At 32.8% G+C, this 17,623-nt stretch overlaps 2 protein-coding genes across 2 annotated transcripts; one reads left to right on the top strand and one right to left on the bottom strand.

Moving 5' to 3' along the window:
• Positions 1-516: 516 nt before the first annotated feature.
• Positions 517-5,418, bottom strand: LOC130640324 (integumentary mucin C.1-like). The gene is made up of 5 exons (XM_057447142.1): positions 5,169-5,418; positions 5,066-5,092; positions 2,408-2,848; positions 1,499-1,921; positions 517-887 (listed from the first exon to the last, which is right to left on the bottom strand). The coding sequence occupies exons 1-5, from the start codon at positions 5,197-5,199 to the stop codon at positions 607-609; spliced, it is 1,203 nt and encodes a 400-aa protein (XP_057303125.1). The 5' UTR covers positions 5,200-5,418; the 3' UTR covers positions 517-606.
• A 1,204-nt stretch (positions 5,419-6,622) lies between these two features.
• LOC130640308 (uncharacterized) lies at positions 6,623-15,453 on the top strand. Its single transcript, XM_057447141.1, has 10 exons — positions 6,623-7,373; positions 8,391-8,742; positions 9,140-9,257; positions 9,580-9,759; positions 10,256-10,460; positions 11,147-11,267; positions 12,084-12,148; positions 13,256-13,380; positions 14,347-14,496; positions 15,347-15,453. Exons 1-10 carry the CDS (start codon positions 7,348-7,350, stop codon positions 15,394-15,396), a joined length of 1,392 nt encoding a protein of 463 aa, XP_057303124.1. The 5' UTR covers positions 6,623-7,347; the 3' UTR covers positions 15,397-15,453.
• Positions 15,454-17,623: the final 2,170 nt, after the last annotated feature.

Genomic DNA, 17,623 nt, shown 5'->3' with positions numbered 1-17,623 from the left:
ACAGTGGCCAACGTTGATCATAAATAAGAAAAAGAATTCAAAACACCTTATTCAAGGCAAGTACAACTTTTACGAACGGTAAGACAGGGAAAAATAAGCTAAGAAACGTATTTTTTTGTAAGATATTTACGTACCCGCCCCATCCTGAAATTAAAAATTAATTTAAGAAAATAATTTTTCGCAAAATTTGCGCAAACTTTGTTTATTAATAATCTTCTCCCCCCCCTGCGCATTAGTATATCACAGTAAGATTAATTTACAGTTAAGTGAAGAGCTGTTTTAATTAATATTTCATCACGTGAAAGGTTTTGACTCTACGATATAGTTTTCTGCTGATCCTTTTGGTTAGTGTAAATAAGGCAAGTTAGAAATGCTTCTAAACAGTTCATTAAGATATCTGATAAGATTTTCCACAACCCTTGGTACGAGCATAGCACGTTATGTACTGTAACGCTCTTTGTTGTTATATCCTTTGGGTTGTTAAATCTTTAAATATCAGCAAATGGACACCGACGGTGATAAATTGCTCAATCTTTGAAACAAATCATTTTTACAGTTATTTACGAGAACACATAACATTAAAATAAGTTTAGCAAAAAAATATTGTTACATAGCGCTGAAGTTATATAGCTGACTCCTTAAACAGCAGGTTTTTGGGCAATACTTAAGTACTCGATGCTGCACGTATGGATTTGCCTCTTCACAATTTCTTGATGCACAATCATACGCTGTGTTGTCGATAAAAATGTTACATCTCTCTTCAACAGGACCAGAACATTGATTGCATGTCCACAGACAGTCTTTTTTATAGTTTATGCCCATATCTTGACAATATCTTGTAATATTACTGGCTATTATTCTACACCAAGGGAACCTGTCTCCACAGACTAAAAAGAAGATGGAGTTAATTTAAACTAAATAGCTTTATTAAAATTCACCTACTTAATGGAAATGACTTTTTATGAACTAAAGCTTGTCAGCGTCCATTCCCTCATAATCAAAAACCAGTTAATTTTGCCAAACCAAAAGTGGACATTTTTTGTTTGTTTGTTTGTTTGTTTGTTTGTTTGTTTGTTTTTGTTTGTCTTAAGAAAAATTACCTGACGAAGAAAACAATTCATATTACAAGTTTTTCGTACTAGGAATTTCAATCTGACTAATATTTGTCTAATTGAACTCACTGAGTCAATGCCTAGCCTAATAAGATTCTAGTAATATTGTTTGGATGATACGTCTCTTTTTTTAAATAGTTATGTAGTTTGTGTTTGATACTATTTTAGCTTTTATTTCCCTTACCATTTTGGCAAATATCAGCCCCAACTCTTGATATTCAAAAAAATAAACTTCCCAAAAAAACACATGCTTGTACATCACCTTTTTATAAGGATGATAAAAATACACTTAAAAGATTAAACCAAAACCTATCCTTTCTTGATGGTCAACTCACAGTTGGTCTTTTGCATTAAAAATGGTGAAAGATCTTATATAAAATACGTACAGTTTAACAAAGGCGTGGTAATTACAATTTCAGTTGGTGTTACCAGCTCACTGGTCGTTGGAGAAGAAAATGTTGAAGTACTTATTAAAGTTGCCATGGTCGTGCTTGAAACCGTTGTTGTAGATTTGGTTGTGGTGGAAGGAGGTGGAACATATGTGTACAGTTCATTTCTTAAACAACATGTTTTTGAACAATATTTTAAGACTCGATCTTGCTCGAGTAAATCTAAGTTCATGCAGTTTCTTGTCTCGCAGTTGTACGCCGTTATATCCTGGAAGTTTCCGCATTTTTTTTCCAATGTTACACTTTCACAAACATTGCAAGAGCTTGGGCAGTCTACTTTGTAATTGCTGTGGATATTCTCGCAGAAACGTGCGGTATCTGTCGCCACTATGCGACACCAGTGGTAATAATCGCTACAAACTATAAAAAAATGAGAAAAAACCCATTTACGTCCACCAATCTAACATGCAGTCATGAACAGTATACGCTTGGTTTGGATCTATGACTTTGTAAAGTTGTTTTCTACCCTGAAATGTTTTTACATGGACGCATTTTATGCAGCATAACAAATGTTAAAACAAACTGGTGGCCCATTCTCAATTACTATTGTGTCTTGCTACAGTATAAACTGGTTACATCAATGGTCAAATTGGAATTCGAAGAAAAAAGTTAAAATTCGCGACAAGTTAAAATGTTTATAAAGAAAGAGTGCTGTAATTAAAACCAATATTCCGCGAAACAGGCAGTACTTTGAAAAAAATCATCGTATGTTCAGAAGGTCAAGTGTTAAACTGATTTTAGACGTTAGCTAACAACGTACGTGGTGAAACTAGAAAATGCATGTCTGCCAAAGAGTATGTCCTTTTCAACAAGAGGGAAGTTTATACTTTTAATTTAAGTGCAAACCTGTTAAATTGGACGATATTGTTGTCGGCTTAGTGACTGCTGTCGTTGATGATATGATTGTTGCAGGCTCTTCAGTTGAAGTCGACGTTGTTGTTGTCGTCGATGTCGAGGGTAAGTTAGTCGTCGTCGTTGATGATGTTGGCGATGGACTCGTAGTCGTTGTTGTTGTCGTTGACGATAATTTTGCCGTCGTCGCTGATATTGTTGGTGATCTGGTCGTCGTCGTCGTTGTCGTCGTAGTTTTCGTCGTTGTTTTTGCTGCTGTCGTCTTTTTAGTCGTTGTTGATGTAGGTAATTCGGTTTCTGTTGTCGTTGTTGTCGTTGAAGTTGAAGTTGTCATATCAGAGCATATCCCACATGTTTTAGGGCATTGAACGGCGAAAGGTTTATAAATACAATAATTGACAGTTGCAGGACACCATGCTTGTGTGTCGATACACACTACGAAAAAGAAAGGCTTTGACTACAAACTAATTTGGTTTTCTTTGTTTAATTAAATGCTCTGAATGCTTTTTTAAAAATTAAAACAGTTTGTAATATTTACAAAATGGTGAGCCAGGCCAAAAACATTTTGAAGTATCTCTCTTTTTTGAATAAATTAACATGAATTAAACATAATTCTTTTCAAGCTAATCAATATAAGCTCATCATTCTTTTCAAAGCATGTGGTATAATGACACGATACCTTAGGAGCATTTTATTAAAGCATTAGTAATGCTTATGCGCGTTGTTTTATGTTCTTATTTAACTTCACCCCCTTCACTGCAGTGCAATGTAGCATTTAGGCTACCATTTTGTTTCTTTGATGGAGTATTAAAAAGAATTATTGTGAATATAAGCAAAAGCCTACCCAAACCGATAGATGTTTCAGAAATTTTGTGGCCAAAAACTGGTTAAACAATAGGTAACTGTATCTTTCATTCACTTTAATGATTCCACCGTGGTAAGTTTTTTTGCTGAACATAACGTACCCAGACAGAATTCTAAAGATAACTTTCCTCCTCTTGCTGTGAATATTCCTACGCTCTTTGTAAATCCCTTTTTCATTGGTCAAATATTGTCAAAATCAAATACAAATTTTTTTTGTAAGTATATTAAAGCTTTGTCTAAGGCTGTATGTAATTATTTAAAAAATTGAAGTGAACTGGAAGTGTTTGCGCATTTTGTATATTTATCAGCGCGAGACCACCGCAAATAACACAATATTCAAACTGTAAGTTCCTATAGAGAAGATGAGTTCAATATAACTGAAATAATACTAATTCTCTAATTTTTGTAGCTTAAAAGATGATTCTCAGGGTTTTCCTAATGTGTTCTAAGTATTTGGGCAAATTTCAGCCTAAATGACCGCTTTTCTCGTTCTAGGTCAGTCTGAATAGGGACTTGGTGTTTTGGTCTTCTTTTTTGTCCTGGCTTAAAAAAGGAAACCATTGTATTTCATTTTCTTTTTTTTTTGATGTTCTCAACAATCTATTTTAAATTTCCAAGTTCCTTAAAAAAATCACAGAATCAATAAGAAACTTTGAAAGAAGAATTTCTGTCACGAACACAGACTTGGAGAGATTACTATCCTATGTTATTACCAAAAACTGCCGACAAGTTAAGTGAATTATCTTAGTTGCTTTATAATTCCTGCGATACCAGCAACTTTTTACGGTCTCAACTCCTAAGTCCTGTTTTACATTATAAGAATTCTATTCAAAGCAATCTTAAAACAATACAGTCCGCAATGATCGCGCTTGCTAAAGAAACAATTTGTTTGCTCTGATTCTTAAAGTGTTTTTATTATTATCAGCACCTTTGACGTTACAATCTGATTTGTGAAAATCTAATTAGAACAATACGCGTTGGTGGTTGTAATTGAATTAACATTTTTTATGTTTTATCAATGTGTATCAATGTGATATGTCTTTTACTGCATGGAAAGCAATCAACGCTTTACGCAAATCGCGTATTTGGTATTTTTTAATAATAATTAGAAAGTATCAGTAGAAAAGTTTGTCGTTACATTAAATTAAAAGTACACTTTTTTCTCCTTAGATAAATTATTTTTATGTGCAATGAAAATGTGAGTCTGTATAATGAATGAAAATTTTTCACATTTTTATCCTATCCTCTGCATTATGTGTTTTATTCTGTTAAACTTTTATTCGTCGTTGCAGAAAACTATTGATCACAAAAAACACCTTTTAATCCAAAGCAGTTACTGACAGTCGCTTTTCTGTGAACTTTTTTTTCGTAATCAAATATGGTGACTGCCAGGTGATACAGGCAAATTCCTTTGAATTTTTTCTTATAGCTAATTACGTTAAACATCAAAGCCCCAGAATAACAATAAATAATTACGCATTTTTATGTATGTAAATTATCAAGATCATATAGGAGATATTCAGATTCAGAGCCTTCGAAAAAAATGTTAAAGTTGGATGGTGAATGTAAAGAACCTCAATGGCATCCTCCATGCTATTAAGTAGAAACGAAAAAGTATAATCAAATTACCACATGGAAGCTTAAACTCTGGGCCACTATTAGCAAGGTAGCCTTGCGTACTTTCTTGGCAAGACTGATCAATAGAGTGTAAACATACATTACTGGTATTCTCTCACAATAACATCAAAGCAATTTAAAATGTTACAGTAGAAAATCAAAATCCCATACCTGTTCTGACAAGTCCAAGAACACAACCTAAAAATAAGTATACGCTTTGTAACGTGTTTCTCCCATGCGAATAAATGTTGGTTAAATTGTAATATTTTCTTACTGGAAATTAGTAAAGCGCGAAACATCTTCATGAAGTCACTGTTTTTTTCGCCTAGTCTCTCAGTTAATCAATCACGTTTGAATAATGTATCATAAGATTCGGAACTCCTAGTTTTTCTATGCAATTAAATAATCTTTTTACTTAATTAAATCAAGTTTCAACAAATTTAATAAATATTAGACAAAAATAATAGAAGAAAAAAATAAACAAAAGTTCTCATTTGTACACCCCCTAAAAACACCTACGATTATTATAGATATAGCGCACGTACGGGAAAATCACACAAAGGAACTATCCAACGGAGGTCCAGCAGTATCGCTTATATGCAATTCTACTTTTATTAGTATCAGCTTAGCTCCCCCGTTTTGAAAAACACTAAATAAAAAACGGGAAAGAAATAGCAATAAGGTTAGACAACCTGGATACCAGATCTTTTACGATTTCGTGTTAGGCAACGAAAATATGGCGCTGGGTACAAAGTTTTTATGCGTAAAAGATTCGTGTACTAAGAAAATGCTAAATACTGATTTCTATTCAATTTTAATTCGTGTATATATATTTAATCAGTTATACGTAGAAAGCTAATTAGTGAAGCTAATCCAATTAATAAGTCTTTTAATTGACTTATTAATTTTTCTAATTAAGTTTTTGATACTTCAGAAGGCGATTGTAAAGTTTGATTACTATTTTTAGGAGTTACATTCGAGGCGATTGGTTTAAATATATCACGTGTCTATCTAGTATTTTTCCAATTGGTGGATCACTTACAACAGGAGCTGAAACGAAACAAAAATATGACGACTAAACAACTTTAAAGTACTATAGATACGATTTAAAGGTTTAGCGTGGGAAGCTAATATAAAAAGGCTTAAATTTAATTTGTGTTTTATAGAAATGATTATAGAGCTGTACGAGTTTTAATAACCTCATTCCCAGATCCCTTTGACAGAGCAGATGCAGAATGCTCCGGGACGGTAATCACACGTTAATCAAATCAGTTAAATCTCATGCAGTTAAATCTACAAAAGAAAATATTGTTCGCACTTGTTGAAGATACTCAGAAGAAAAGCAACAAAAAAAGAGTTATGGACAAAATGTTGAATGCAACCATAAATATTTGTCTTTTTTGAAATTGTTACAGTAAAAGATAACATCAGTCAAAACAATGGAATCATTGTGACATTCATGTGAGGAGAGGTGTCCATAATTAAGAGGCACTTAAATGAGCGTCCCTTTCTTTAAAAATAGAATTTTAAAATATCGGCCCGTCGTCAATAATGCTAAGCCAATCAGAATGCCTAAAAACTCGTATTGCCCGAACAAAATAATATACAGGTGCCCAACCTGAAAAATTTTCCTGTTGTAAAACTAATCATTAACCTGCAGAGAAATCCCTTGGGTCTTCTTGTTAACAAATTTAGGAATGAGAACTAAGTTTAGCCATTTTGTGAACAAAAAAGTGGGGAGAAGAAAGAACACTGCCCTCAATGATAAAAAAACATTTTGTCAGTCTTCCATTTTTTTTTTAAAGTGAAGTATAAGCAATAGCATAATCGCTAAAAGTAACATGTTTTAAACTTATTTTAGGCCTCGTTTGAAAGTTTCTTGCTGCTCTTCTCTCTTATTGTAATTTTGCTCTTCCTGTATATATTTTCTTCTTCATTCTTTTTCCTTCTTGTTTATTTGTGAAGAAACAACGACATTCCGAGAATGCCAGCGTATTTCCATTTATTTACTTATTTATCGAAAATTGATTTTTGGAATGCACTCAAACTTTAGTTAAAATTATTTCTAAATTGCGTTTAGTGGATGATAATTGAATGAATACCCATCCACGCTGGACAAAATGGCCTTAATCGAAAATTCATTTTTGAATGCACCCAAATTTTAATTAAATTATTCCTAAATTGCATGTAGTGGATCATAATTCAATGAATACCCATACACACTGAGAAAAGTGGCCTTAATCGAAAATTCATTTTTGAATGCACTCAAATTTTAATTAACTTATTTCTGAATTGTGTGTATTGGATGATAATTGAATGAATACCCATCCACACTGAGAATGATGGCTCTAATTATGAATAATTTATCGCAACAAATATAGTTATGCAGTTTCCTCTTGCTCAAACACTTTAAAGATAATTTTCAACAGCAGGTAGAGCAGGGAGAAGAGAAAATGTTACCTATATTGACACTGTTTTTGTAAGTAAAAGGGCTTGTATTGATTCTTTCTTTGTTTTTAAATAACAAATGAATAAATGCTTTAAACAAGGGAATGTAGCAACGTTTTTCACAACTTAAGTTTTTTCATACAGTTTTAATCAATCACAAACAAATTTTTAAGAAATTGCCTTAAAGCACCTCGCTTCCCCTTGGTCTACCTCCCTCAAGTTAGCGCTTTTACCTCTCACGCTTGCCTCTACTAGAATTAACCGCCATTATATGACTGACAGTGTAACATAATTTTTAAAAATGTAAAATGAAAATATTTCACTCTATTTACTTCAAGATATTAAGTTTATAATACTTTAAAAAAACGAATGTCAACTCCGTTTTTTTTCTACTGAGTCATAAATATTTAAAAAAATATATTATTCAACTAATTTTAATTTTTCAATTTCCCAACACTGCTTGTGCTGGGAAGCTTATTCAGTCTCCACCCTCCCCCCTTGTTTAACTGTTTCCATAATTTTTATATTTTTAATTAGTTGCACGTGATATTTGGCTATTTCTCTAAACTTTTATTTCGCTGTCGCATGGCAACAATCGCCTTAGGGACCTTATATATTGCTAAATTATTTTCTGGTTTTTCACATTTGTGTGACTTAATACGAAATAATTATACGAAAATTTAATAAAGTCATTGACAAAAATGTTGACATTAGCTATTTTTTAAATCAACTTGTTACAAAAGGCCAGGGCAACACTTATAGTAAGATTTAGAGATGCAAAGGAAAGACAAAGCAGCCTGTTCAGCATTCAGGATCCCCCAAAGAGCCAATCAGGATTACGGTTAAAGTAAAAATACAGAAAGTTTGACTCTATTCTGAGGAGTATTATATTCCTTAAAGTTATTTAAACCTTATTCAATATGATTACTAAAAAATGTTCTTTTAACATTTTAAGCATTACATGTGATTTTGCGTTCTAGTTCTCATCCAAATCATTCATTACTATCCTTTCTAATTTATATTTGTTCTTGTTTCATTGTAATTTCAGAAGTTTCGCATTTTCCCATGCACGGACATGCGAGACGTCATATCTGTGCCGAAATGGAACCAATGACGGAGGGAAGTCATTTTTTTCGTATTTTGCTGGTGAACCTGTTGAAAATTCAATCTTAAATTTGACAGATGGTTTTTTAAACACCACAGCTTCGAATCAAGAAGGCTGCGTGACGAAATGTTTGACCAACGCGACATGCTTTGCCATAAACGCAGGACCCCCACAGCACACATTTGATGGCCTTAAAGTGACCGACTTTGTGGAATGTCATCTGTTTAAAGAAAACATGTACTCCAACAAGTCATTAATCGTTAAAAAAAACGATTGGATTCACGTTTCTCTCAAGGTAATCTCCTTTAACTCTATTTATCACTAGAGTTCGGAAAATCCGAAACTAATAACGTTTTAGTTACAGAATATAAGTAAAAAAAATATTTTGTAACGTCACAGGGTTTGGAAATGACGTCACACATACCTAAAGTGGGCCATTTCCCCCATTTTGAAATATATACTTGAATTTCTCACGTATTACTGATGAACTTTGATTATTGATAGGCTTGTGGACTGTGTGCGAAGAATGATTTGATATTAAAAGAGAAGATATTTAATGGTGTTGTTAGGATCAACAATGGCGTCATATTTTCGATGGAACTATTTTAGCAATATAGATGAAAAGATCCGGGGCTTTTTATAATTATTGACACATGTGTCACTACACTTGAAAGTTTACCTATCTTTTGTAGAACACTGGATGTGATAAAGACGGATGTTTGAATAATGGCACATGCATTCCTGGGTATGGAGATGATTCGTTTACTTGCGAGTGTCCAATGTCGCATTGGGGAGATTTTTGTGAAAGAAGTAAGTTTTGTCATTTAAATTTATGAATAAGCAGATAGAACTGCAATACATATTACTACCTACCTATATGAAGATCAATATAAAGTTATCAATTCAAAATTTCCGCTTTTCCTCAGGTTTATCCACCATTCTAAGGTTGGGATAATCCTCTCCAGTACTTTAGAATTGCCTTACTACAACTGCCTCAGTTTTTCTCACTGTGACATAGAAACATAGCATGAAGTAGCGAACATCCTTTGTTTCTGTCATTACTTGTCGCTGGAATAGATCATACTTTACCTGTCGTATAGAATATATGAGAATATCAAGTTATTATTTTCAGAAAGACCTTTTGCAACTGGCGGAACCGTGACTGGAGCTGCAGAGTATTGCCACTATCCTTTCACATACAAAAACCTTGTGTATAAAGAGTGCACAATGGATGGACCGCCAAGTTTGAGCGCCACAATGCCTTGGTGTGGTACTACTGCAGATTCGACTACATTTGGATTCTGCACATACGGTACGTTACGTTACTTTCAAATAAAGCTCTAAGTAGACGACACACAAGCTCTTGTCCGGTTAAGGTACAATTTTTAACAGAAACATTGAGATAGAAGTTCTTTCTCGCAATGCGCTGCAGCCAGCCTGCTGCAAAGTCGCTTTTTTTCACACTCATAAGCGTTGAAAAGTTGCTAGTTACATTTTCTACTGCACAACGAAATAATCCACGCCGGGGCCTGAAGTCCCCGAAATACGTGAAGAATGACAATGCTGACGTCAGCAACTATAAAAAAATTTCAGAAATTTTGACTTAACCAAATAGCGTAAGATTCTATGGCCCAAGTCCACTGTGAATGGAACATTGACAAGTTTATAATGAGTGTATGTAATATAGAAAATAAGTCTACGCATTACTTGTGTTGATGAACTTTGAAATTAGTTGTTTTGTCTCGACATAATTTGACCAAGATTTGAGATGGAAACTGTGTTAAAACACCAATATTTGTACTTTTTAGATTTTCTACCAGCCTGGAAATTTACATTTGATGAAAGCAAAACAGCATTGAAAAACACAGGGACAGACCAGTCTGCACAAAGTCTTGCATCATACGCCAAAATCGTCTCCGTACCAGATCGACCTGGAAATGTGTTATACGTATTCGGTGGAAACGCTGTTAGCTCGTTTTCTGGAAGCAATATTGACTTTAAGACTTGCTATATGTAAGAAATTTTTGTAATTTTGTAAACATAGCCATATGTTTTTTAATCTCAAAATTCGATAAATAAACAACAATATTTTTTTAATCTTACAACTATTTTCAACAATGTTATTAGGTTATGCTGACGTTAGGTTTAAATAGCACATCTTACGTTTTAAGATCTATAACTTAGTTTACAACGACAGTTATCGTGGGGGAGAATAAAATTTGAGTTAAAATAGATTGTGGAATGATTCAATCGTAGAAACCAAAGTGCTCAAGGCGTGGTGTGTTTGTGGACCAGATTAGATATATTTCAAATTATACACATGGATGAAGTATTTACAAAACTTTAAATTAACAAAATATAGTCAAAACACAAATAGTCTGTATTGATCTCATCTTGCACAATTGTAGTTCAAACTTCTAATAAAAATTATATTGCGGGTCAAGTTACAATCAAAAATTCCAATTTGTATATTCCAAGAAAATATAAAAGATCCTTATGCTTTTTCTTATCCAACGTAATCTTTACCAAAGATTTTCTACTTAATTTTTTTGTGTTTTGTGTTTCAAATGCAAGAAATGTTTTTAAATTGGAATGAAAGTTTCCTAATTTCCAAGTCAGCATGTATAATACAGAGAGTTGGTACGGTACAACTTGACTTACTCAAGGCTCTTAATATCATTTTATGATTTAATTTCTAGAGGTCTCACTCCGTGTTCTAAACTCACGCTAAGTATTTGGGCGAAGATGTTACAAAAAGATTTGGAGGTCCAAATCGCGTCTTATCCTGGGGAACAGATCACGACAGTGCTTCATGAGCCGGTAGGCATGTTAAGATTTAGTATCTAACATAAAAAGTTTACATAATCAGCATTTAAAAGTTTTTGAATTTATTATTAATAAGAAATATCAACGTTTGATGAAAAAAGTACATCGAAATAAAGAAAAACAGAATGTTTGGATTCCGAATATTTTTACAAGATATAGCCACTTCAGTGTTGAAACACTGTTATCAATGTGTGTCTTTTGTCCTGTAATTCTACATTAGTAACACCAGCATTGCCCACCCAATTCCCTCACATGGCATGGGTTGACTTCTAGCTGTGGTAAAGCCACTTGCTGAACCTGCAACTCTTGAATCGTCACAGCAGTCATATTTATTTATTTACTTTGATTAATAACTTATGCTTTCCACAAGTTTTTGTTGCGAATGGAGACGGTTTTGTAAATCCTCTAAACTCTCATGATAGTACTGTGATATTGCTTATTATTACCAAGGTCACGCAACGAAACCTTTTAATAACTTTTTTTTCTCAAAATTGCACAACTTTTCCCCGTACTAAAAAAATTGACGAATAACAATGTCGAAAAAAATACTTAATAAGACTTGATTCTTCAGAAAAATCTAGGCAGGATGAAATTTGGAGGACTTCGAGGTAAAAAAAAAAGAAGTTTTGTTGAGTGTATGTTTAATTGCTCCTCCCGTTGAGGTCTGTTACATTTCTTATATTACTCTGATAGTGCTTCTTAAATATTATTTGCACTGATTGTGCTAATTAATTAATTCCCTTAACAACATCAGTGTGCTAATAAGATATTGAAAAAACTTTTGTATCTTTTGAAATATTTTCATCATAGAATATTGGACCTTCTTTATGGTACAGTTATCAAACAAAAAATTGGACGATGAACTATAGAACTCCGTAAGTTCATCACTTTTATGATAATAGTCTGCCCAAGACTGCTGTTAAACCGCAACTTTAAGCTCTAAATACACGAAATTACAGGTGAACGACTATATTTTCATAGACTACTTATCTCTTTAATACTAGACCTCGTCTATCTCTGCACAAAATGGTACCGCAAGTAGCGAGACACACAAAAGGCGATGTATAAAGGACGAAAACCCGTGAATTTTTACACGGGCCACCGATTAGTCTCTTTAATAATAGCCGTATTTTGTCTGTCTGTCCGCGAAAGCCGCGTCCTGTTACGGAAACACGAAATGCGGTATATAAAGGACGGGCGACCCCGTGGATTTTTCCACGGGTTAACGGCTATTCTCTTTAATAATAGCCGTATTTTGTCTGTCTGTCCGCGATAGGCGAGTCCCGTGGCGGAAACACGAAATGCGATATATAAAGGACGGGCGACCCCGTGGATTTTTCCACGAACTAATCTGTATAATAATAGCCGTATTTTGTCTGTCTGTCCGCAAGAAAAGTGTCATGCAACAGGCACACGAAATGATTTAAAGACGGGCGACCTCGTGGATATTTCCATGGGTTAACGACTAGTCTCTATAATAATAGCGGTCATTTTTCTGCCTCTGTACAAAATATTATCGCAAGTAACAAGACACACAAAATGCGATATATAAAGAACGAGCTAACTCGTGGATTTATTTAATAATGATAAGAGCCGTATTTTGATCAAGATGGTGAGAAATCACTACTTCATGTTTTCGACACGAATCAGCAGCTATTCCATAATAACCAGCTTAAAATGTGTAGTAACATCGATTATGATTTTTTAATCTAAAGGCTAGTTTCCATTTCAACTTACCAGCTTCCTTCTCAGCGCAAGTGCACTTTGACAAAAAAAAGATTATGTAGAAACCCTCTCGCGCCACCAACAAAAAACTTGTTTAAGCTTGTGTATTTCGCAGAACGGAAACAGATATGGGTCTATTTAGTAATATAATCGTCTTCAGAAATGCTGCAATAATAATCTTGCTATTGCAACCGTATTTTGTTCCATGTATATTATTTGCGATATTCCTTTCTTTACTGCTTCTTTTACTTTTTCAGGTCGACAAAAACCGTTGTGTCTCATGGTCCGCACAACCCATACTTCTGGACACATTTTGGATTTCAGTACGATTCGACAACCATTTGGATGTATATCAATGGAAATCTCGTTGCAACAGGAACCAGTAAGAACTTTTTTATATTGTTTGTTGTTGTCTTGTTTTGCAAAATGACCTCAGCAAGAATAAAAACAATACACATGAAAGACCGGAAAACCTTGCTTCAAAAATCTTACTTTTAGCAGCTGCACAAAGAAATATAATTTTGAAAATAGAAGAAATCTTGAAAATAAGTATGAACAAAAATAAAATACCATGAAAGTGATGAGCTTTATATTTATGGGTTTTTTTATTCCTGTGACGTAAAAGAACAATTTGCGCACTTTCTTAGCTATAAATAATACTCTGCCATTCGGCTATTATGTCCAAGCCTTACTAATAATATCCAAAATAAATTCATTCTTTTTTCCTTTTCATTGGTTATTTAGCTAACACAAATTTCAAGCTAATAGGTAATAATTATCAAAAAAAAATTCTTATTTATGTATGTAGGCATATTTTGCATAAAAAGGTATAGTTACAAAAATTTCCATAGACTTAAATAATATACGTAACATTATAATACATATATACATATATAATATACATAACATTACAGTACATATATACATATATAATATACGTAACATTACAATACATTTTACATATATAATATACGTAACATCATAATACATATATACATATATAATATACGTAACATTACAGTACATATATACATACATAATATACGTAACATTACAGTACATATATACATATATAATATACGTAACATTACAATACATTTATACATATATAATATACGTAACATATACATTTAATACAACGGATTGATTAAAACTTTCCTCAATAAGCCAGGTGACTCGCAGAAGACAAAAGTAGTCTTATCATCGAGAACATGTTATTTCTACGCAATGAAAAAAATGCCTTAAAAACATTTTAACATAACAAGGCCAGATAAAAAACTTCTTTAGTAGTATTCCACGCATATTTTCTGCAATGCATTGTATGTTAAAAAGGAAAATTATAATTTAGGTGTATCAGAATCAAATTCGGCTCATCCAGGTGGATTAAAATTATTCAGTCCTACAAATATGGCAAATTCTGTCCCGGGATATTATCTGGTTGACGATTTTATGTTCTTTTACGATCAACTCATCCCAGTACAGCCTTTATATGAGCAAGGTAAAGTATGCAATGGTTATTATCTCTGTTATCAGTTATTGTCTAGTTCTTATCACGAAATGTATGATTACAACACAAAGAGAACAGTAGAGCCTTGCACTCACCAAAAAGTTTAACTCAAGCTAACGTCATTTATACTAGATTTTCTGTGTATTAAATGTGTTGAAAGTCGGGTAGATTTAACCGCCTCAAATAACTGCTAAATGCTATACTGATAAAACTTGGCAGGAATATAGCACAGCATGACGAAAATGATTGACGGAATTATACATTCACTGATGTCATCATCCATCAGTAAAAACGTGCTTGTGCTGCTGACCATTATAAGTTAATCGGTTTGATTGGCGTGAAAAAATATTTTTTTCTAAATTGACCCGTTTATTTCAAACAATGCAAACTATTCTAGACAATCAGAATTTCATCTTTAGTAATGCAATAGTTATGTCAACCCAAGAAAATTATTGAAAATTGACAAATAGAATAGCACTAAATGTTTTAGGACTTTTATAATGAAAAAGTGAGTTAGTGCTAGAACCTTTCGTTACAGACAGGGTTAAGGCACGACTTGAACACATGCCAGATCAACTTTATATATGTTTAAGGCAGAATGTTTTGCAAAGTCCATATGCGAAATATCGGCCATATTGAGTGGCAAAAATTAGTAGCAAAAAAAACCTGTGAGTCAAGAATTATCTGTAGTTCCTAGGTTTATTTATTTATTTGAGTTGGAATATGCCAAAATGTTAACAATGTTGGATGGGTGAAACAACCCAACGACCCTAAAACATTTCTGTGTCTAAGTAGACTACATTTGATCTTTTTATATATATATCATAATACTTCACCTTAGGTCTTTTGGAAAACAAACTGAAGGCTTTAGAAGAGGAAGAGAGTGATTAATGAAGCATATTATAATATTATGGGTAACATGCACGGATTTGACGAATAGCTGCGAAATATATCTACGATCTTCGCAAGAAACAAAAAACATGTGGCGATTTTAAAAAGTAGGACCTGTTTTAAGCGAATTTTCCGAAGCGAAATCACATGGTCAAATACATTTCAATAGCGAATTGGCCATCCATTTCGTTTTGTGAAAATCCCTTTTATTGTAAATATTGTAAAACTTTATTATTGGCTAAGAATGGTAATATATAACTTTTTATTTATGTTGCTGACAGCAGTTCACAAATTGTGCAATCAAAAAAAATTTTTTCTGCATTTTCTGCACATATAGCCAAACTATATTTAATCCTATTTACATAGATAACAAAATAATTTAGAAAAGAAAACTTTTTGTTGTTTTAAATTTTAATTTTTTCTATCTTTTTCCTGTGAAAAATTTTTGTTGTTATATAAGACTAGTCATTGGAATAATCTATGGGTTCTTCCGTCCTACATATTTTTGTTCTGAGAATTTTGCTCATCTCCCATATCCGAGGCGCCATTATTTCATACTAAGTGCGGAGTGACAAAATAATACGGCTATTATTATTATAGACTAGTCGTCAACCCGTGGCAAAATTCACCCGTCCTTTATATATCGCATTTCGTGTTTCCGCATCAGACATGAAAACAGACGGACGACGGCTATTATTAAAGAGACAGGAACTTCTTTATGAATATTTTTAAAATAACGCGATATTCTTAGCTACGCTATCAGCATTCTAACCGATCTGACTTGAAAGCTTCAACTCATTAACCAAAATAACAAAAACCATGAGCAATTTTAAACTCCTCAATAATAGTACAATGACAAAGACATCGACATTACATCACTCCTATTCTTACTTTTGCATGATAAATACGATTTACAAAACCAAGCAGGTTGTAAATGTCGAAACTAATGAGAACAATGACATCAGAAAAACTTCACTGATGTTCTGCTTTTTTTAAAACAAAAACATAATCGATCTGGGGAATGAATAAAATATCTTAAAACAAAAACATAATCAGTCTATGAAAAATAAAAGAAATATCTTAAAACAAAAACATAATCGATTTGGAAAATAAAAAAAAAAACGCTTTTATGTAAATTCGTTGGAAATATTGTTTATTTCAAACCAAAAGTAGAACTCGAGGATAAGAAACAATTATGCCTTCTGCTTGCTAATTTGTTCCTTCATGTTAAAAGCTATTGTATCGATTTTTTTACTCTCTCTCTATCTGGCCAATACTTTTTTGGTATTCAAAGACACAATTTTTTGAGCAAGGGACAAAAATTAAGCACATAATAGGACTGACGAACAATTTAAGCCAGTTTAAGAATAATTCGGATCAAAAAGTTACCGGAAATTTGCTGCATTTCAAGTTAATTGCTTCGCGGATTAAAAAAAGAAAACAATTTTTAGTTTTAGATATAACTTTAATTGGCAAATTTTTGATATTCTCAAATTCTAAACTGACTTTCATTTCCCGGTGTTATTAGCTACCAGACTATAAACTTTTTTTCTAAATAAATTACAATAATTTAATAATAGCTAAAGTTTTTGTTGGTTTGAGGAGGTTATAGAAAGGATCTACAAATTTTGAGCCAATAAGAAGTGGAGATGTTAGTTAAAGACCTGCAAGTGCTCAAAATGCTTTTTTAATATATGCGATTTCTCGGCTGAGACTGGATGTTCTTCCTTAAACACTTTACCAGGCTAAAATGCTCTCATTTGTGTATTTCTGCACAAAGAAGAAAAATATGTGGAAATCTACAAATTAACGATTGGCGATAAATGTTTTTATATCGGACTGGATGGAAAGATAAATATTGGTAATGTCTCTTTGTGATAATATGCACGTTAAGAAAAGAAAACATTTATCTATGAAAGCATTCCCACGTGATAAAATATGTTCTTAATGAAAAAAAGTGTGCATATTCTATTAACTAATTTTATTTTTTAGTCCATGAAAACAGATAGAATGCAAAAAAAATTAAATGCACGCACAACAAAAAAACATCAACACATTCTGTGATGGACCTTTGATTAAAAACGTCGCTGTCAAACGTTTTTAGAAAATATTGCGAATACCATTAATAAACATGAAACATATAAAATGAACCCACGATGTATGTTGTTATTTGTTTTTTATTTAATTGGAGAAAAAATAGAGGAATAAAGATTCCTCGCTTCCTGTT

This window comes from Hydractinia symbiolongicarpus, chromosome 1, assembly GCF_029227915.1.
Source record: "Hydractinia symbiolongicarpus strain clone_291-10 chromosome 1, HSymV2.1, whole genome shotgun sequence".
NCBI lineage: Eukaryota > Metazoa > Cnidaria > Hydrozoa > Anthoathecata > Hydractiniidae > Hydractinia > Hydractinia symbiolongicarpus.
The sequence above is the reverse complement of the archived record's forward strand: the minus strand, read 5'-3'. Positions and strand labels throughout refer to the sequence as shown.